The sequence below is a fragment of the Gobius niger genome (assembly GCF_951799975.1).
Source record: "Gobius niger genome assembly, chromosome: 15".
Classification (NCBI taxonomy): domain Eukaryota; kingdom Metazoa; phylum Chordata; class Actinopteri; order Gobiiformes; family Gobiidae; genus Gobius; species Gobius niger.
Genome location: NC_136866.1, coordinates 27482555 through 27504026, shown reverse-complemented (window position 1 = coordinate 27504026; position 21472 = coordinate 27482555). Strand labels below are relative to the sequence as shown.

Genomic DNA, 21472 nt, shown 5'->3' with positions numbered 1-21472 from the left:
ATTTTCGTCAGGTGCTTTTATTTACATCTGACATAAGGCGCTGCCATGTTGTTTTCTCAAACTCGAGCCCGACTTTCCCAAAAGGGACTTAATAACCTGTGGAAAAGATTTCTGTTAAAATGTACAAGTCAAATCTGAGGAAAAAAAGACTTTCAAGAACAACTGGAAAGCAGAAAAGCATCTACACATAAAAAAACCTTAAAGGGATATTTCAGGATTTTTGACATGGGGCTTAATTTCCTAATTATCCAAAGTGTTGTTGATTTATGGAGATATACAGTATATATTTTTTTTTGGTCATGCAGTCCTTATATTTGAAGAGTTCAGCGGTGCGGTGCTAGTGCTAGGCTAGTGTATGTCTATGGTAACTAGTAGCCTGCATTAAAAAGCTCTTCAAAATCATGGAGTCGTCCTCCAAGCGTTGCCATATCTGATTTGTTGAAAGCTCCTTTGTGAATTCCACGTGCAGTAGTGCGGCCGCAGGTAAACAAACTAACTCAAATATAAGTTATTTTGAATAAAAAATGGTTATATTTATAAATGTATATGGTCTGTCTGGTGTTATAAGTGATTTGCCTCAGGTGCTCTGTGTTTGGGTCAGACTGTTTTTAATGCAGGCTACTAGTTACCATAGACATGCACTAGCCTAGCACTAGCCTAGCACCACTAAACTCTTCAAATAAAAGGCCTGCACGAATTAACAGAAAAAAAAAAAAGATCTCCAGAAATCAACAACACTCTGCATAACTAGGAAATGTGCCCCTTTATCAAATATCCCTTTAAAACATACTCATGAAATTCTATTAAAAGCGAAGAGTGCAGATTCAAACATTGTCAAAGCTGAGGCTGTTCCAGACTTTCATTCACTGTTGGTTTTCATAATCCGCCTGAGAGAGAAAGTATTATTATATTAATGACTGTAATGGAAACAGACCAAAGTGTGAACAGATCTCACCATGTTTCCAGGATTGACATCAGGGGAACAAACAATCATCTCCTAAACAAAGAACAGGAAGTTTATCATCAAACCTTTGAGTCTATGACAGATGTGCAAACTCACAAAGTCTCCGCTGGATCTCTTGGGTTTTCCTGTAAAAGAGAAGAAGCCGTGGATGTGGCAGTGGTAATAAACTGCAGTAGTAGCAGAGACAGAAGTAGTGATAGTAGTATGTTACCTTTCACTCTGGCGTAGATGGAGACGACCACAGTGGCGCTGATGAGAGCGCTCCAACCCACAGTCTTCAGCACCAGGAACCAGCTCCAGCCTGAAAACACAGCAGGGATGGATAAGGCGGGTCCAGCCTCTTTTCATTCACTCTTAGCTACATGACGCTCATTTAAAAGGTTCAAATGAATCTCTCTGTCAGAATGAGTCATTTCCATTAAAGTGGAACATGTCCTTCATTTTAATATGAACTAAAAAGTTTCAAAACTTCGATCAAAGCAACACTTGATGGAGCCATAATTATCCTTGTGAAACTTCCCCTTTAATGTTGTTTCCTCTGAGCCGCACAGTTAAACCCAGTGTGTACCTTTAGATCTCTGGGGCTCCTCACAGTTTCCTCCTGAAAAACAAAAATCAAATCAAAACCAACACCTGAGGCTTCATGCAAGAAAAGGTCACAATAAAAAGTCCACATTTTAAGGAGTTGTAGTAAAGAATAAAGATAGATCATTATCAGTTTTACATAGTTTACCCTCAAAGAGTGTGGAGTGAATGAAAAAATGACTCTGGTGAAACACTTTGGAGACTTGTCTGCCCCCGCCTTCTACAACTTAGTCGACTTTTGCACTTTCGATCTTTTGTGTCGGAAACTAAAGATTAAGTTTTCTATATAAACCCTCCCTGGTCCTCCTTCACCTCCCGGATACCGCGCAACATGGCGGAGGAAATGTGGAAATATTCACAGCTTAGTGTTTCATAGTTGTTCCTGTAAACAGCGTTGTTACTGAACACTGACGGAGTTTTAAAGGAGGAGAGACGGATCATTGAATAGAGAAGCACAAACCAAACACTTTGATCAAAGCCATTTCAGATTCCCCAGTTCATCCTTTAGGAAAGTTTGTCTTTTGTCTTTGTGGCTTTGGGTGATGATAATAAACGCGTCTCTCTCCTCCCACTTGTTTTGAAAGAATTCAAAGAGACTCACCTGAGTTTCCCTCCAGCCTGAACTCTGCAGAGACCTTTACTTCATCGTCCTCCACAAACTGACAGGTGAATGTTCTCTGGTGTTGGCTCTCATGCTCCACGGTCAGATCGGACACACATATGTTCTGAGTTACACCATCTCCAGACAGGACCGTCCCATCTAAGTCCAACCAGCGAAGACTGTTACGAGGACAGGAGAGTGTGAAGTGTCTCCACAGGCTGCACTGTAACGTGACGAGTCCACTTTCGTTAAGGTTTGTAGGAGCTGGAGACACTGAAAAATGGATCAAGGACTTATTGCAGTGGCCGACGTTCATATGTATAAAAAAACAAAATCAAAATATTAATTTGATAGAAATTAATTGAGCAAAACAAATAAAAACTAGCTGGTCTTCAGAGACCACACTCACCAGAGAGGACGCTCAGATAGATATTTTTGTCCCAGTCAAACGTGTATTGAGAGGTCCACAGTGCACATCTGTACAGCCCATAGTCCTCCTCTGTGATGTTGTGAACCATCAGAGAACAGTCAGGATTCAGGGTCAGCCTGGAGGATCTGGGAATGTTCTCAATCCGCCCATTCTTAACTACAGACTCATGATTTAAATTTCTCCAATGATGCCAGTACACATCAGAGCAATTTGGTCCATCATATTTGAATCTCTCGCAGGACAGAGTGGTGTTTTCTCCCGGTCTGTTGTAAAGGTTGATTTCCTGTGACCTGACTCCTGTGAACATTCAACAAATAATGAATCAATAATTTGGAAAGATAATCAGAAAAATCTGTTACTGAAATGAATAAGTTCTGATCTATTTTGATGCTGTTTAGACTCTGGAATAAGCCCAAACTGAGCAGGATTTATTCATGTTCTTTATTTACCGACACTACTATTGAAAATCATCCTGTCAAACTATTTTCAGAGATCACCTCAATATGAATGACTTTTATTTGATTCAATTAATCATCCACCAAACCATTTCTAGCAGAATAACCCTCTTTATTTGTAGCTGTGTCGTGTTATTTCCTGTTCCTGAGTAAATATTCTCTGTTTGACATTAATGAACTGATCAAACTAACACAAAACACTGAGGTCAGTCAGAATCCACAGCTCACCTTCAAACTGCAGCAGAGCCACGTTCAGCAGGACGAGAGCCGTCAGTAAATCCATCGTTTTTAGACTCTTGACTCTTCAAATGTCTCTTCTTAAGCGACTGCTCAACGACGGACTCTTCCTGTTCATGTGTCGCCATCGCCTCTTTCTCTGACGTTTAGCAGAAGTTATTAAAATGTGACTCAAGTGTGTGTTTCATCAAAATTAGCTCAGGCGCTATTTTGTTATTTGTTAGCGCCAAGTACAATGTAGCTTTTAGTAAATCCTGTAAAATGATAGATATTACAAACAGGCCTAATAATTCAACAAGAAAACACAAGGAATAAACAAGGACAGCACATTATTGTTGCTCAAAATCAGAAAGTTTAATCACAATGACACAGATACAAATCACTAAAATCAAAATAGGGCAGTAGAGGAGAGCTTAAAGCTGCATTATGCAACTTTTATGTGGAAAAAAAGTTGATATTTGTGCGTATTTTTCCTTGTAATGACCCAGTGGCTGTATGACTGTGAGTGAGATCAAATGTTTTGTAGGTTTTCTGGTGAGCGGTGAAAACCTACAAAACATTTGGAGCGTTGTAGAAACCACCGTGATGGAAAATAAAGGTGCTAAGCTGATCACTCATACAGCCACTGGGTCACTACAAGGATAAATACGCACTAATATCACTTTTTTTTTTACCAATAAAAAGTATAAAAAATATTTTCGTCAGGTGCTTTTATTTACATCTGACATAAGGCGCTGCCATGTTGTTTTCTCAAACTCGAGCCCGACTTTCCCAAAAGGGACTTAATAACCTGTGGGAAAGATTTCTGTTAAAATGTACAAGTCAAATCTGAGGAAAAAAAGACTTTCAAGAACAACTGGAAAGCTAAAAGCATCTACACCTAAAAAAACCTTAAAGGAATATTTCAGGAGTTTTGACATAGGGCTTAATTTCCTAATTATCCAAAGTGTTGTTGATTTATGGAGATATACAGTATATATATTTTTTTGGTCATGCAGTCCTTATATTTGAAGAGTTCAGCGGAGCGGTGCTAGTGCTAGGCTAGTGCATGTCTATGGTAACTAGTAGCCTGCATTAAAAAGCTCTTCAAAACCATGGGCTCGTCCTCCAAACGTTGCCATATCTGATTTGTTGAAAGCTCCTTTATGAATTCCACGTGCAGTAATGCGGCCGCAGGTAAACAGACTAACTCAAATATAAGTTATTTTAAATGAAAAATGGTTATACAAATGTATATGGTCAGTCTGGTGCTATAAGTGATTTGCCTCAGGTTTACTGTGCTTGGGTCAGACTGTTTTTAATGCAGGCTACTAGTTACCATAGACATGCACTAGCCTAGCACCACTAAACTCTTCAAATAAAAGGCCTGCACGAATTAAAAGAAAAAAAAAGATCTCCAGAAATCAACAACACTCTGCATAACTAGGAAATGAGCCCCTTTATCAAATATCCCTTTAAAACATACTCATGAAATCCTATTAAACGCGAAGAGTGCAGATTCAAACATTGTCAAAGCTGAGGCTGTTCCAGACTTTCATTCACTGTTGGTTTTCATAATCCGCCTGAGAGAAAAAGTATTATTATATTAATGACAGTAATGGAAACAGACCAAAGTGTGAACAGATCTCACCATGTTTCCAGGATTGACATCAGGGGAACAAACAATCATCTCCTAAACAAAGAACAGGAAGTTTATCATCAAACCTTTAAGTCTGTGACAGATGTGCAAACTCACAAAGTCTCCGCTGGATCTCTTGGGTTTTCCTGTAAAAGAGAAGAAGCCGTGGATGTAGCAGTGGTAATAAACTGCAGTAGTAGCAGAGACAGAAGTAGTGATAGTAGTATGTTACCTTTCACTCTGGCGTAGATGGAGACGACCACAGTGGCGCTGATGAGAGCGCTCCAACCCACAGTCTTCAGCACCAGGAACCAGCTCCAGCCTGAAAACACAGCAGGGATGGATAAGGCGGGTCCAGCCTCTTTTCATTCACTCTTAGTTACATGACGTTCATTTAAAAGGTTCAAATAAATCTCGCTTTCAGAATGAGTCATTTCCATTAAAGTGGAACATGTCCTTCCTCTTAATATGCACTAAAAAGTTTCAAAACTTGGATCAAAGCAACACTTGATGGAGCCATAATTATCCTTGTGAAACTTCCCCTTTAATGTTGCCTCTGAGCCGCACAGTTAAACCCAGTGTGTACCTTTAGATCTCTGGGGCTCCTCACAGTTTCCTCCTGAAAAACAAAAATCAAATCAAAACCAACACCCGAGGCTTCATGCAAGAAAAGGTCACAATAAAAAGTCCACATTTTAGGGAGTTGTAGTAAAGAATAAAAACAGACCATGATCAGTTTTACATAGTTTACCCTCAAAGAGTGTGGAGTGAATGAAAAAATGACTCTGGTGAAACACTTTGGGGACTTGTCTGCCCCCGCCTTCTACAACTTAGTCGACTTTTGCACAAGACTTGTGGTCTTTTGTGTTGGAAACTAAAGATTAAGTTTTCTATATAAACCCTCCCTGGTCCTCCTTCACCTCCCGGATACCGCGCAACATGGCGGAGGAAATGTGGAAATATTCACAGCTTAGTGTTTCATAGTTGTTCCTGTAAACAGCGTTGTTACTGAACACTGACGGAGTTTTAAAGGAGGAGAGACGGATCATTGAATAGAGAAGCACAAACCAAACACTTTGATCAAAGCCATTTCAGATTCCCCAGTTTTTCCTTTAGGAAAGTTTGTCTTTTGTCTTTGTGGCTTTGGGTGATGATAATAAACGCGTCTCTCTCCTCCCACTTGTTTTGAAAGAACTCAAAGAGACTCACCTGAGTTTCCCTCCAGCCTAAACTCTGCAGAGACCTTTACTTCATCGTCCTTCACAAACTGACAGGTGAATGTTCTCTGGTGTTGGCTCTCACGCTCCACGGTCAGATTGGACACACATTTGATCTGAGTCACACCATCTCCAGATAGGACCGTCCCGTTCAAGTCCAACCAGCGAAGGCTGTTCTGAGGACAGGAGAATGCGTAGTGTCTCCACAGGCTGCACTGTAACGTGACGAGTCCATCCTGGTTCAGGCTTGAAGGAGCTGGAGACACTGAGAAAGGGATAAAATGTCATTAATGAACTGATACAGAGAAAAGCACCACAACCAGGGCTCGAGACTAACATAGTCCCGTCGTCCCGGGGACGAGACGAGATCCTACCCGGGACGGTCTCGGGACGATAGGTCTTTAACCATCTTTTAATATATGTATTTTTTAGGGCTGCAATGATTCATTGATTAAATCGATGAACTCGATTAGTAAAATGCTTTGAATAATATTTTCCCACTTCGATGATTCGCTTAATTAATATTTCTGATTGAAACCGTATGAAACGGGGAACTTTACGCAGTGCTTGTTTCCGCACGGCCGCTTCTCAAGAGCAGCTCGATGGTTGTAAACACCAGAGCGGAGCTCGCTGTGCTAAACCTCGTAGCCGGGCAGAGCCAGGTAGCGGAGCGGAGAACCAGGCTGTTGTAATCATCAAAACACGGCTCAAACAAGAAGAAACTCCGCAACGAGAGGCGAAGACAGGACGGAGGCGAACGAGGCGAAAGGACACGGCTCCCCCCACTACCGCCAAAACAATACTGACAACTGCATCAGTGATGATTCACCATCAGGACCATCTACACTTTCATCCACTGTTACTTCTAAGTGTGACATAAGGTATGATGGCGAACTTATCTCTCTCCCCTTCACCAAACACAGACTTTTACATCCTCCTGTATCTACTTCTCCGACGCTGCAAAGTGGTTTGCGCTAAATATATTTACACTGTATCTACGATTTATCCATCCATCCATCCATTTTCTTCCGCTTTATCCGGGGCCGGGTCGCGGGGGCAGCAGTCTCAGCAGAGATGCCCAAACTTCCCGGTCCACACACACCTCCTCCAGCTGTTCTGGGGGGACCCCGAGGCGACACCAGGCCAGCTCAGAGACATAGTTCCACCACTGTGTCCTGGGTCTTCCACGAGGCCTTGTCCCACTAGGACATGCCTGGAACACCTCCCGCGGGAGGCGACCAGGAGGCATCCGGAACAGATGCCCGAGCCACCTCAGCTGGCTCCTTTCGACGTGAAGGAGCAGCGACTCTACTCCGAGCTCCTCCCGGGTAACTGAGCTCCTCACCCGATCTCGGAGGGTGCGCCCAGCCACCCTGCGAAGGAAACTCATTTTGGCCGCTTGTATTCGCGATCTTGTCCTTTCGGTCATGACCCAAATCTCATGACCATAGGTGAGGGTTGGAACGTAGATCGATCGGTAAATCGAGAGCTTTGCCCCAACTCAGCTCCCTCTTCACCACGACAGACCGATACAGCGACCGCATCACTGCTGACGCCGCACCGATCCGTCTGTCGATCTCACGCTCCATCCGTCCCTCACTCGTGAACAAGACCCCGAGATACTTGAACTCCTCCACTTGAGGCAATGACTCACCACCGACCTGTAGAGGGGAAACACCTTTTTCCGGTGGAGAACCATGGCCTCGGATTTGGAGGTGCTGATCCCCATCCCGGCCGCTACACACTCGGCTGCAAACCGCCCCAGAGCAGCTGAAGGTCCTGGTTCGTTGAAGCCATCAGAACAACATCATCCGCAAACAGCAGAGATGAGATCCTGAGGCTCCCAAACCGGACACCCTCCGGCCCCTGGCTGCGCCTAGAAATTCTGTCCATAAAGGTAATGAACAGAACCGGTGACAAAGGGCAGCCCTGGCGGAGACCAACACGCACCGGGAACAGGTCTGACTTACTGCCGGCAATGCGAACCAAGCTCCTGCTGCGGTCATACAGGGAACGGACAGCCCTTAGCAGAGGGCCCCGGACCCCATACTCCCGGAGCACCCCCCACAGGGCACCACGAGGGACGCGGTCGAACGCCTTCTCCAGATCCACAAAACACATGTGGACTGGTTGGGCGAACTCCCACGAACCCTCGAGTACCCGATGGAGGGTATAGAGCTGGTCCAGTGTGCCACGACCAGGACGAAAACCGCATTGTTCCTCCTGGATCCGAGGTTCAACTATCGGCCGGATCCTCCTCTCCAGCACCCTGGAGTAGACCTTACCGGGGAGGCTAAGGAGGGTGATTCCTCTGTAATTGGAACACACCCTCCGATCCCCCTTTTTAAAGAGAGGGACCACCACCCCGGTCTGCCAATCCAGGGGCACTGTCCCCGACCGCCACGCGATGTTGCAGAGACGTGTCAGCCAAGACAGTCCTACAACATCCAGAGACTTAAGGTACTCAGGGCGAATCTCATCCACCCCCGGAGCCTTGCCACCGAGGAGCTTTCTCACCACCTCGGTGACTTCAGCTTGGGTGATGGATGAGCCCACCTCCGAGTCCCCAGCCTCTGCTTCCTCATTGGAAGACGTGACGACGGGATTGAGGAGGTCCTCGAAGTACTCCTTCCACCGCCCGACGACATCCCCAGTCGAGGTCAGCAGCACCCCACCCGCACTGTAAACAGTGTTGGTGAAGCACTGCTTCCCCCTCCTGAGGCGCCGGATGGTTTGCCAGAATCTCTTCGAGGCTGACCGATAGTCTTCCTCCATGGCCTCCCCGAACTGGGGGAAAAGGTTGGTCTTTTTTTAGTGGGATGAAAATGCCTGATCTATAAAAAACTAAACAAATTCCTCTGTACTTCAAAGTTCTGCCAAATTGTCCCACTGGTCTGTTTAAACTATTTGAGGTGGTCACACTATTTCAAAAGCAGAATAAAACTCCCACAGTCATACTGTCTCATCCGTACTTTAAATTTCTCATATCCTTTCATTGCTCACAACAAATACATGTATGAACCATAAAAATTGACACATCAATCCCTGCTATAGCAATACTATGACAAAAGTAATTAAAATGTTTTCCCTCTTTTACGAAAGAAATGAATCTGAGCTTCAGCAGAACATTTCAAGATTCTGTCTCCAGTCAGGACCTACTTCACTTGAAAAGGAATAAAAGTACAGATTTAAAAGACACTCTGAAGCTGCTCTCTCTCCTCATCATGGACATAAGGACAGGCGTCTCTTTATGGGAGTCACATGTTGCCGCTTTTCAGACAAACTGATAAGAAATTAAGAATAAATGATGTTATTTCTAGCAGAACGATCCTTTGTTTGAAACAGTTTTTTCTCCTTTTATAATCTGCTCTAAAGTCATGAAATGTAGTTTTTCAATATAAATGCAATACATATCTGATTACTCGACAAATCGATGTAAATAATCACAGTTGCAGCCCTAATATTTATGTAAGCGAGTGTGCATGCCCCCTCTTCCCTATAAAAGAGCGAGAGCTCTATAAAATTTGGGACGGTTCACATCCATTTCGGGACGATGCCAAATGGTCTTCGGGACGGTGTCGGGACGGTCATGAAATAAGTTAGTCTGGAGCCGTGACCACAACCACTAAAAAGAGGCTGTGACTGTCTGACAAATCATTTTTACTGGATTTGGATTTGACTTTAGTGCAAAAAGCTTCACTTGTGTCGCCTGCTCCGTTGTTGGGCTGATTCTCTTTCGTTCGGGGAAGTTCTGGGTAAAACTGACTGAAAAAAAGATCTGTCTCTTTTCATAATTGAGATCCAACCGTTAAAGAGCCGGCGGGTCATGAACGTCACATCACTGCACCACACTCACCAGAGAGGACGTTCAGAAGGATACCGTTGCCAATGTCAAGCCCAGAAGTGGTCTGCAGTCCACAGCTGTATCTCCCGAAGTCCTCCTCTCTGATGTTGTGAACCGTCAGAGAACAGTCAGGATTCAGGGTCAGTCTGGAGGACCTGGGAATGTTCTGAATCTGCCCATTCTGAACCAGAGGAGAATGAGTCGCTCCCCTATGATCCCAGGACACATTGAAGCAATTTGGACCAAACCTTCTAAATCTCAGACAGGACAGAGTGGTGTTTTCTCCTGGTCTGTGGTAAAGATGGACTTGCTGCGACCAGACTCCTGTGAACATCCAACAATTAATGAATCAATTTGGAAAGATGCAACAAATCAGCAAAATCTGTTCATGTTCTTTTTTTAATGACACTACTATTGTAAATACTCACTGAGAATTGAGAAAAAACACATTTTCACACACACAACACATTTTTAAAGACTTTAATTTAACACATTTGATTGAATAAATTATCAACAAAACCATTACTAGCAGAGAAAGCTTCTTTATTTGTAGCTGTGTCGTGTTATTTCCTGTTTCAAAGCAAATATTCTCTGTTTGACATTAATGAACTGATTCTCTGATAAAACTAACACAAAACACTGAGGTCAGTCAGAATCCACAGCTCACCTTCAAACTGCAGCAGAGCCACGTTCAGCAGGACGAGAGCCGTCAGTAAATCCATCTTTTTTAGACTCTTGACTCTTCAAACGTCTCTTCTTAAGCGACTGCTCAACGACGGCCTCTTCCTGTTCAGGTGTCGCAATGGCCACTTTCTCTGACGCCCAAAAGAACTTCCTCAAACGTGTTGGACAAATAACAGCACTTTGACAACACGTTTGTCTTTGTAACATTAACATTGAAAATCTAATTGTGCTAAATGTGCAACTTCAGAGCAAAACACATGTTTCAGAGTGACGAGTCTCACGACGACATCCAGACCACAGCTCACACTCAACACTCGTTAATTGTCTTTACTGGTTCTTCTTCCAACTCTTTTCATGGCACATTAGTAAATTATAGCTGTCGGCTCTGGAGAACATTGAGGTGACCGGTTTGGCGACTTCATACATGTTTCTCAGAGCCGGTGCTGGCCCTTCTGGGGCCCTAAGCAACAATCCACACGGGGCCCCACAGTTCGCATCCCATGGCTGTTCGACGAAGAGCGAATCCATTTACATTAACGGTTCGATCACCAGGGCACAAGGAGACCAAGACAGGGAAAGTTTTTAGATGTTTGTTTCGTACAAATATAAAAGTCTAACATTAGGTGTGTTTGAGATGAGCCAGACGGACACAGTTTTGACGCCGACTGCAGACGCACGGGGCCGGTTAGATTTCTGTCCGACTTGCTCCAGACGGGCTCTGACGTCACGGGCACGTGGGGCACGGAAAGATCGTGAGACCCCAATGAGAGCAGCCGACTTGATCAGCCGCTGCATCTCTCCAGAGGCAACTGCAGCGGCTCCTCGGCCCAGTGCATGATGGGAAAACACCCACCTGTCCTCACGCTCAGGTGATTGGATACGAGTCTGCTGTGATCAGAAACGTGCTCCTCGCCCCCTCCCCTCTCCTCTTTAGATCTGAACAAATAAACTATGACTGAAACTATTAAAGTTCTGCATCACCCCTAAAATAGAGCTCATGTTTGATGCTTTTCAGAACAAACTCATGATTTAAAAGGATGTGTTTTATCTCACAAACTTGAACAAACAAACGAATGGGAAAGTTTCCTCTGATGAAGAATGATGTCTCTGGAGTAAAGGAAACAGAGCAGGAGATGAATGACTTTTATTTAGGATAAACTTTAAATGAACGCGATATCTGAACGAGACGCTGCGTGATCTGAGGCCACTCTCGTTGTTCTCTGCATGTGGAGCGGTCGGATTGGCTTCAGACTTTTTTCTCCGCCCCTGTTGCGTCTCGCCGATCATCCAGGCGAGCCGCAACGGCATCTCAAACACACCTATTGCTTTGGGAGGAGCAGATAAGTGGGATGGGGTTCAGCTGGTGGCTTGGGGAGTAGGAGGAGCTTGGTGATGACATGGGTGGAGGGACATTAGATGGGCTCAGTGAAGGGCTCCTTTCCAGGGGGTCCAGGGTGACTGGTCAGCATGCTCCGCAACATGGCTCCTGGTCTCTGTGCTGTGAGTGAGGCTACTGGCCTGGTGGACAAGATCAAACAAAACAATGAGGGAGAACAAAAGGTGTGCAGGTGCTTTTATGATTAAAGTCCCGCCCCTACTAACTGCCCACTTAACTTAAGACAAGGTCATTGGCCCACTTCAAATAAAGAAACACCCACAAAAGAAAATCACACCCAACTTAAAGTGGCAGCAAGGGAGATCCATCTCAACCTGTTACGCGGTAAAAACAGTTCCACTGTGCAGTGCAGGGCAGGAGGGGAACATCATGACCTCAAAGCAGGCCGGTATTAAAGCAGCTGGTATTAAAGTTCCAACTTAAACAGGAGTGGTTCGTGACAAACAAAATACAAGCTTTCATTTCATTGCACATGCTTTAATTGGTGAAAACAAACAATAACAACTCATTTTACATTTTCTTTTGCTGCTAAATCCTTTGCATTTGCAGAATCCAACTTTAAACTATCTCTAATTCAGTTTCCTCCAAAGTCTTTAATGCTCGACAGCTCCATAAATAACTCAAACAGAAGCCGCTCCTTCTGGTTTTCAGTCCGTTGCAGGTTTGTGGACATTACTGTAGATGGCGCTGTGGTTTGAGTCTGATCCGGTCTTCACATTCACAGCAGAGTAAGTCACGAAGTCCTCCTGATTCACCTGCGACGCCGGATACAAGAGAAAACCTTCAAAACCAGGAACGTGCCACAAAATAAAGCAAAATAAAGACTCCGTACTTTTCCCTGTCTCTGAGCTCTGGGTTTCTGGAGGTCGATCGTCGCGTAAGTCACATTGTTCTCTGGATCAGCCTGGACAGAGAGAGAAACTGTTAAAAAACCTCTGAACCCCCGCCTGAACCGAGCACGTTTTACCCAAATCTAAAAGCTTCTCTGAAAAAAAAACCTGCAGCTGCAACAGTAAAGCTCTGATCAAACTGTCTGACATGTAAACTCACCACGTGGTCCGTCATCTGTTGATCATCTGCAGAAGAAACAATATTGAACAGGTTACAAACTTGTTGCACATTTTTACAATGAAAATGCCTGATTTGTTTATGTTTCGTACCTTCGGTGTCTTGGATAGTTGGTGAGGAGTTTCTTTTGGATTTTATTTTGAAAACCACCACAGCAGCTACAGCCAGGAGCACCAGCACAGAGGCCCCTGCAGCCGAGGCCACGGAGACCAACCAGGAGCTTTGGGCAGGACCTGAGGAATCTACGGTAAAAACATTCACAAGAACTGAGAAATTAGCATTTTATTACTTCAAAAACTCAAACACTGCAACAAAAAGATAGGTTTGATTAAATGTAGGGGACGGGTAGAGAAAAAGATGAGATGAGAGGATCAGCCTCAGGGTAGTTAGCCAATCAGGACTCTGATCACTACACTGTAAACCCAAATTAGTAATCATTACTAAAGCCGCGCATGGTAAGTGATTGCACTGGGATGTCTAGTTTTTACAAAATCCAAAACCTAACAAATCAAGCTCTGTTTACGTAAAGTCTTGTGTCCAAGATAATTCATAACTAAAGAACTCAAGCTTTTAAAACAAAATGTTTACGAGTAATCAACTTCACCATTACTCGTGTATATTAGTAATCATTATACATGTTTATCATTATTTATTTATCATGTTTATGAGTATTTATGCATCATATTCATGAGAATTTATTACCCTTGTTTATTAGAATTATTAAATGTAAATCATAATCATGTTTTTAATTTTACATTACACAATAATAGACTGTGTATACGTTATTTCTTACATAAAAAAGACAATTTCATTTTATTTTCCACATTTTTTTTGTAAAAATAGTGCAATAGTAACATTTTAAACATTTAAATGTAAGTATTCCAGTCTTCTGTTACCAATAAGCAAAGCGTTACACATTTTTAACATTAATATAAAACAAAAATAAATACAGTAAAGTACAGTAAAGTACATCATTTACATCTTTAATGTGGTCAAAAGACTATGGAACACAGGAATGGCTTAGACAGGTAAACATACATTTTAACTCACTTCACATTTTAATGAATTATGTACTGCTGAATATATTTGTAGCCACCTTTTAAAATACAAACTTCTAGCTGCTAAATACATTTTAAAAACACCAAACTTTTTGTTGACCTTTTCTGTCTAGCCAAAAAAATAGGACCGGCACTATTTTACATAAGTAATAGATTTTTCAGTGTTTGAAGTCTCTGCTTTATAAAATACCTGTTGAATGAACTGGAGGGTATTTCAGATTTTCATGGGGTAGTTTAGGTGGAGTCCATATGTGAGTTCAAAAAGGAGGCAGACAGCTTCTGGCAGGGTCGTCAGCTTTTCCACAACTTTGCCCTCAATGATGATTTTCAGGCTTGCTGGGTGAAGATCTGATGTTGAGGGAGAGGAATCTTCTGGATTCACCAACAAGATCCCAACGTCCATTTGGCCAAAGCACTCATCACCGTCCTAAAGATAAACAAAAAATATTGCCAGAAATATAACCATTATTGAAAAAAAACGACTGAGCTACAACAGACCACCATTAAGACTTACAGAACAGGAACTAGTTAAAGACGACCTGTGAGGTGTCTAAGGGTGCGGTTTCATATAGCAAGCAGGTGGCAGATACTTCAAATTGTTTGCAATCATTATTAATTTTGGTTATGTCAAAAGGTTATCTCGCTTTTTGTTTTGTGTTAAATTAAGAATATTTATGGAATGGCTGGAGCTCCTAACGAAGGCTAATTTTGGCTTGTTCAAATTGGACAATGAATGTCAAATTATTAAAGATGCCTATTACAAACTAAATGTATACTTACAAAGCTAGATTGGAAGTACTCAGTGATTGTCTCAGAGTAGGTCATGAAGTCCTCTCAGTGCAACTGTTCTTTGTTTCCCAGAGGGATCCAGTGACTGTAAGACAGAAAGCATGATACTTTAAAAGAAAAAGTAGTATCTCATACACTCAAACAGAGAGACACACAGACAAGACAATTTGTGCTTTGTTGTGTTGTCCCGATTATAAAGTGTTACCTGCATTTGCTGCAAAATCTGTGCCAAATGTTGACAATTTCCCACAATCCTTTGGATTTCCAGATAAATGTAAAAAAGAAGAAGAAAGAAGTTAGTGTGCTGTACAACTAGAGAGCAAATGACCATACAGAATAGTTATGTATACCTGCAAGGAGTGCAGACCAGGTCCCCACTCACAGCACCACTCTCTATTGGGGAAGATTCTGTGGGTCTGGTTTCCAGTGTCAGTTCTAGTGCATCAGCTTCAGTAAAGATGGCCCTCATGGTCCTTTTCTCAGGTGCCGTCATCTAGAGGAAAGAAGTCACATCAGATTTTGCATTATGTATGTAAGGAGAACTCTTCACTAGTATGAATGCTTTTATGCTAAAGCAAAATGTATGACAACAGCGCCAGGAATCACTGTTTGCACTGATCCCTGTCTGTCAAAGTTACGAAAAATGTAAAGCATGTAATAAATGACTCTGTAAGCAACAGAAAGCTAACATTACCGATGGCTACCACTTAGCATTAGCCGTTGTATGTTGGTGGCAGTAAGCCTTATGTTCACCACAAGCACTTTTCAGTCACAAAAGAAAAGAAAACTACAAAGGACTCTCAGATATGATTGACTTATAACGCAGGTTAGGGCTAAATTGCGAGGTTGACATTGTCTTAGGTACGTGCGTCGAAAATGTTACTTTACTAAGCAAGTTGAAATATTATGCTGCTAACGGAACCAAATGTGTGCACTTACCATGCGTTGATAAACTATTATGAACCAGACTGCCGTTGATTCCTCCACTTCATCTCATAAGCTCTGGTACTGTCAATCTGCAGCCAACAGTCTGAAGAGGCGTGCTCCTGTTTGAATTCACCGGTGAAGCCCCTCCCAAAATCGGTAAAAACATGCAAATGTGAGGTATCTCTGCTCAGCGTCATTAGTATTGCAAATAATAATTTTAAGTAGTTTACAATTCACATTTGTTTTAGTAATGGTCCCGCCTTTTGTAAAATAATGAAAAGATTAGTAATAATAGCTTAACTTATCATGTGAAAGAAAATTTGGGTTTACAGTGTAGGTGTCCGTTGTCATGGGAATAAGTTTGGTGAACAGCTGATTGTTGTCACGTGGCTATAGATACAGACGGCATCTCGTCATAGAAGGGGGCGTGGCCTCGCCGAGGGGGAAAACAATCTTTTGGGAAACACAGTTTTTCACTCTTTTTAGCCATTTTCTAGTGGAATATAAACTTATTTATCACATACAAATAAAAGTCAAGTGTAAATCAGGCCCATATGGATATTTTCTCACAGCAGGTTGTTCAGCAGTAGTGAAAAAACGGCAGTCATAGCAAGCGCTAGCTAACTGCATTAGCACAATGCTAACATGTAGCACTGTGTTAGCATTCTCCGTTATTCATGTATTTATGGGCTGTTGAACCACTTTGCTCCTCTCCATGTCTTTGATCTTTATTAAATAGAAAACTATGTTCATAATTCAGCATTTGTTAAAGGAATAGGCCACCGTTTTTACATACTGAGATATGTTCTTACCTAACCTTAGTCGAGTTAATATATCCCCGTCTGGTCTTTGTCCGTGCGCTCTGTCACGCAAACGGAGCACATACGCAGCCTCTCCCACATGTCATATAGCTCCAAAAAAGCTCACGATAGAAGCTACCAAGCTCTTTCACGTGTTCCCTATTTAAATAAAGTTACGTGAAGTGTTTTCATGCAAAGTATATTTACACAGAAATGTAACCTGTCGATTTTACTTTTACTTTTATAACAAATATACAAATATATTTTCGGAAAGTGCTCGCGCATTCCTACCTCATGGTCGAGGTCCTGAGTCCTGTGTCGTCGTCCGGGGTGAGTTGGAAATCTGTGAAACATTACTACACTATATACTTTCTGCTTGTTATCACAGCCCGGCACGATGCATGTAAAAGTCATCGTTCACAAGTTATCCACGCTTCTTCAACTGTTCTCTGCGAGCTCTGTACAAGTCACGCCGCTTCTATTGACGGAAGTGAGCGGGGGAAGTCTTTAGGAGTTACTGCGCGGACGCTGTGCTCCTGTATCATTACACCTCACAATATAGTTCCCCTTTTTATCTGCTTATAAAATCGACATGCTACATTTCTGTGTAAATATACTTCGTGGGAGAAGCTGCGTATGTGCTCCGTTTGCGTGACAGAGCGCACGGACAAAGACCAGACGGGTATATATTAACTCGGCTAAGGTTAGTTAAGAACATATCTTAGTATGTAAAAACGGTGGCCTATTCCTTTAAAGTAGTTTTTGAATAATTAGAGAAAGTTTAGATTTTTTTCTAAATTGTTTTCCCCCTGAACTGTTTTCAAAGATGACTATATGTGGGCGATTCCAGAGATGCCGTCTGTATCTATGTGGCTCTTGTGAACGATCAAACTTGTAAAAAACGCTGTAATGTTTAAACCGTGCCTGATCTAGTAACTAATCTGACACTTTGTTTAGTTTTCAGATCTTATTCCTTTCATGCATTTGACTGGTTTGTTTGCAAGTGAATTAACTGATAAAAAAAATATATAAATTACGGCATTTCAAAACTTATACAATCAGTTTAATAAATGTTGTGGATAGTAGAGGGCCTAAAACAGAGCCCTGGGGGATTCCTATATTTACATGTGTGACTGTGCTGTGAAATGCAAGAAAAATGGACTCACCTGAGTTTCCCCCCGGCCTGAACTCTGCAGAGACCTTTACTACATCGTCCTCCACAAACTGACAGGTGAATGTTCTCTGGTGTTGGCTCTCACGCTCCACAGTCAGATTGGACACACATTTGATCTGAGTTACACCATCTCCAGACAGGACCGTCCCGTTCACGTCCAACCAGCGAAGACTGTTACGAGGACACCTGAAGTCGCTCCACAGGCTGCACTGTAGCGTGGTGAGTCCATCCTGGTTAAAGCTTGAAAGAGCTGAAGACACAGAAAAAGGGATGAAGCTCATTAATGAACTGATAAAGAGTAAAAAACAACAACATACATTTTATGAATGAAGTGAGCTTTGGGTCCATTCATTTCAAAGAGCCGTTCAAAACACTGGCCCTTTTTAATAGTTCCATCCAGATAACTTGCATGATCAATAACTTTTTAAAATCTAAATCATCTACAATGACAATGGGACTGATATTTACGCTTTCGGTGACTGTCTGAGAAATCATTTTTAGTGTCTTTAGCTTTGACTTTAGAGCAAAAAGCTTCACTCGTGTCGCCTGCTCCAAAAAAAAGATCCATCTGTTTTCATAACTGAGATCAGGTTGGAATCGTTCACCTTAAAGAGCCGTTTCGAAAGAGCCGGTGAGTCATGAACGTCACATCACTGCACCACACTCACCGGAGAGGACGCTCAGATAGACGTCTTGCTTGTCCCAGGCAAACGGGTTTTCAGTGGTCCTCACGCCACATTTGTATCTCCCGAAGTCCTCCTCTGTGAGGTTGTGAACCGTCAGAGAACAGTCAGGATTCAGGGTCAGTCTGGAGGACCTGGGAATGTTCTCAATCTGCCCATTCTTAACCACAAACTCATGATTTGAATCTTTATAATGATTCCAGGCCACATTGGAGCATTCTGGTCCATGATGTTTGTGACAGGACAGAGTGGTGTCTTCTCCTGGTCTCTTGTAAAGATAGATTTCCTCTGACCGGACTCCTGTGAACATCCAACAAATAATGAATCAATAATTTAGAAAGATGCAACAAACTATTAAAGTCTGTAACTGAAATTAACAAGAAACCTGCTTTCTGATCTATTTTGATGTTGTTTAGACTCTGGAATAAGCCAAAACTGAGCAAGACTTATTCATAATCTTTATTTAATGACACTTCTATTGTAAATACAATAGAAGCATTTTGCTCATTGTTACTCTTTAGAGATCACCTCAGTTAATGGCTTTTATTTAATACCTTTGATTGAATAAACTATCAACAAAACCATTCGTAGCAGAGAAACCCTCTTTATGTGTGTCGTGTGTAAATGTTCTCTGTATGACATTAAAGGGATATTTCAGGATTTTTGACATAGGGCCTCATGTTCTAGTCATCAGTGTTGCTGGTACCTGGAGATATTTTTTTTGTAATTCATGCAGTTCGTATGTTTGAAGAGCTATGTGGGGCTAGGCTAATGCAAGGCTAGTGCATGTCTATGGTATCAGCTAGCCTACATTAACCTCTTAACTCCCGCCTGAACCGAGAGGATCTTTTTCCTCACGTCATCAGATTTTTTTTCCATCATTTTTTTTGCTGGGCATTCAACTCATTATTGTAGCTTTTTTGTCATTTTTTCGTCATTTTTTGTCCATTTTTTGTATTTTTTTGTCAAATTTTTATCAAATTTTTCTCATATTTTTGACAATTTTTTTTGTCATTTTTTGTCACATTTGTCATTTTTTTTCGTCATTTTTTATCAAATTTTTGTCACATTTTTGACATTTTCTTGTGACATTTTTGCTACCTTTTCATCAATTTTGCATCACTTTTTTTCAATGTTTTCTCGCTTTTTTCCAGACGCTTTTGGACTGGGGTAAAGCCAAACTGGAGAAAATGTGCTTGGTTCAGGTGGGAGTTAAGGGGTTAAAAACAGCATGACCCGCTCCACACAGCACCTGAGGCAAATCACTTATAACCCCAGACTAACCATATAAATGTCTGTGTCCATAGAATCATTTTAACCATTTTGCATTTAAAGTAACTTATATTTGAGCAGCATCTGCTTCGTGGTTGTATAAGCTACGCAGCGGCGGAGTGATCTGCTAGAAAATAGTCCCTCAAAATGCGATTGTTCATGTGATGCAAGGTCAGTTATATTCCAAACATGATTCTATGGACACAGACATTTATGTGGTTAGTCTGGTGTTATAAGTGATTTGCCTCAGGTGCTCTGTGGAGCGGGTCACACTGTTTTTAATGCAGGCTAGCTGATACCATAGAAATGCACTAGCCTTGCATTAGCCTAGCGCCACGAAACACTTCAAATATAAGAACTGCATGAATTACAAAAAAAATATCTCCAGGTACCAGCAACACTCTGGATAACTAGGAAATGAGGCCCTATGTCAAAAATCCGAAAAATATCTGAAAAATGTCCCCGAAACTAGTTTACTGAGCTGATCTGCATCTGTGATGATGTGAAACTTCCCCTTTCTCCGTCTCAGAGTCGTGGACCTGAGATTTTGTCATTGAAATTGTGATTTTAATCAAGACATTACATATAAACAGCCCATTTGTTGATTGAATACAGCAAAGCAGAAAAAGACGGACAGTTTTTTCACTAGCAGCGAGGATTAAAAAGCTGCCCAATTCGTGAAAACAAATAAAAACTCGCTGGTTTACAGAGACCACACTCACCAGACAGGACGCGCAGATAGATTTGTTGATTGTCCCAGGCAAACGTGTTTTCAGTGGTCGTCACTCCACATTGGTATGTCCCGGAGTCCTCCTCTGTGAGGTTGTGGAGCGTCAGAGAACAGTCAGGATTCAGGGTCAGTCTGGAGGATCTGGGAATGTTCTCAATCCTCCCATTCTTAATCAAGGGAAAATGAGTCACTGTCCAATAATACCAGTCCACATCAGAGCATTTTGGCCCATGATCTTTGAACGTCTCACAGGACAGAGTGATGTTTTCTCCCGTTGTGTGGTTATGGATTTGCTGCGACCGGACTCCTGTGAACATCCAACAAATAACGAATCAATTATTTAGAAAGATGCAACAAATCAGCAAAATCTGTTACTGAAACTAAAAGACTAACCTGCTCCCTGACCTATTTTAATGCTGTTTAGACTCTTGAATAAACCAAAACTGAGCAGGATTTCCTTTTATTTTATCACACTACTATTGTAAATACTGAGAATTGAGACACCTCACTTTAATGTCTTTCATTTGATCATCAACAAAACCCTTAGTAGCAGAGAAACCCTCTTCATTTCTAGGTGTGTCGTTTCCTGTCTCAGAGCAAATATTCTCTGTACGACATTAATGAACTGATCAAACTAATCCAAAACACTGAGGTCAGTCAGAATCCACAGCTCACCTTCAAACTGCAGCAGAGCCACGTTCAGCAGGACGAGAGCCGTCAGTAAATCCATCTTTTTTAGTTTTTAGACTCTTCAAACGTCTCTTCTTAAGCGACTGCTCAACGACGGCCTCTTCCTGTTCAGGTGTCGCCATCGCCACTTTCTCTGACGCCCAAAAGAACTTCCTCAAACGTGTTGGACAAATAACAGCACTTTGACAACACGTTTGTCTTTTTAACATTAACATTTAAAATCTAATTGTGCTAAATGTGCAACTTCAGA

General features: G+C 42.1%; 3 protein-coding genes across 3 annotated transcripts; all 3 read right to left on the bottom strand.

Annotated features, from left to right (window-relative positions):
• Positions 1-769: 769 nt before the first annotated feature.
• On the bottom strand, positions 770-3318 carry LOC306975080 (uncharacterized protein; the record flags this gene model as incomplete). Its single annotated transcript, XM_079572500.1, has 8 exons — positions 770-887; positions 947-997; positions 1061-1089; positions 1176-1265; positions 1533-1565; positions 2151-2423; positions 2560-2877; positions 3264-3318. The coding sequence occupies 8 exons, from the start codon at positions 3316-3318 to the stop codon at positions 864-866; spliced, it is 873 nt and encodes a 290-aa protein (XP_079428626.1). The 3' UTR covers positions 770-863.
• A 1446-nt stretch (positions 3319-4764) lies between these two features.
• Positions 4765-10285, bottom strand: LOC306975078 (uncharacterized protein; the record flags this gene model as incomplete). Its single annotated transcript, XM_079572498.1, has 6 exons — positions 4765-4834; positions 4894-4944; positions 5008-5036; positions 5123-5212; positions 6100-6372; positions 9964-10285. 6 exons carry the CDS (start codon positions 10283-10285, stop codon positions 4811-4813), a joined length of 789 nt encoding a protein of 262 aa, XP_079428624.1. The 3' UTR covers positions 4765-4810.
• A 2310-nt stretch (positions 10286-12595) lies between these two features.
• Positions 12596-18707, bottom strand: LOC306975077 (uncharacterized protein; the record flags this gene model as incomplete). Its single annotated transcript, XM_079572497.1, has 7 exons — positions 12596-12786; positions 12864-12935; positions 13082-13107; positions 13192-13341; positions 17840-18097; positions 18516-18608; positions 18704-18707. 7 exons carry the CDS (start codon positions 18705-18707, stop codon positions 12679-12681), a joined length of 711 nt encoding a protein of 236 aa, XP_079428623.1. The 3' UTR covers positions 12596-12678.
• Between the last annotated feature and the right edge of the window lie 2765 nt (positions 18708-21472).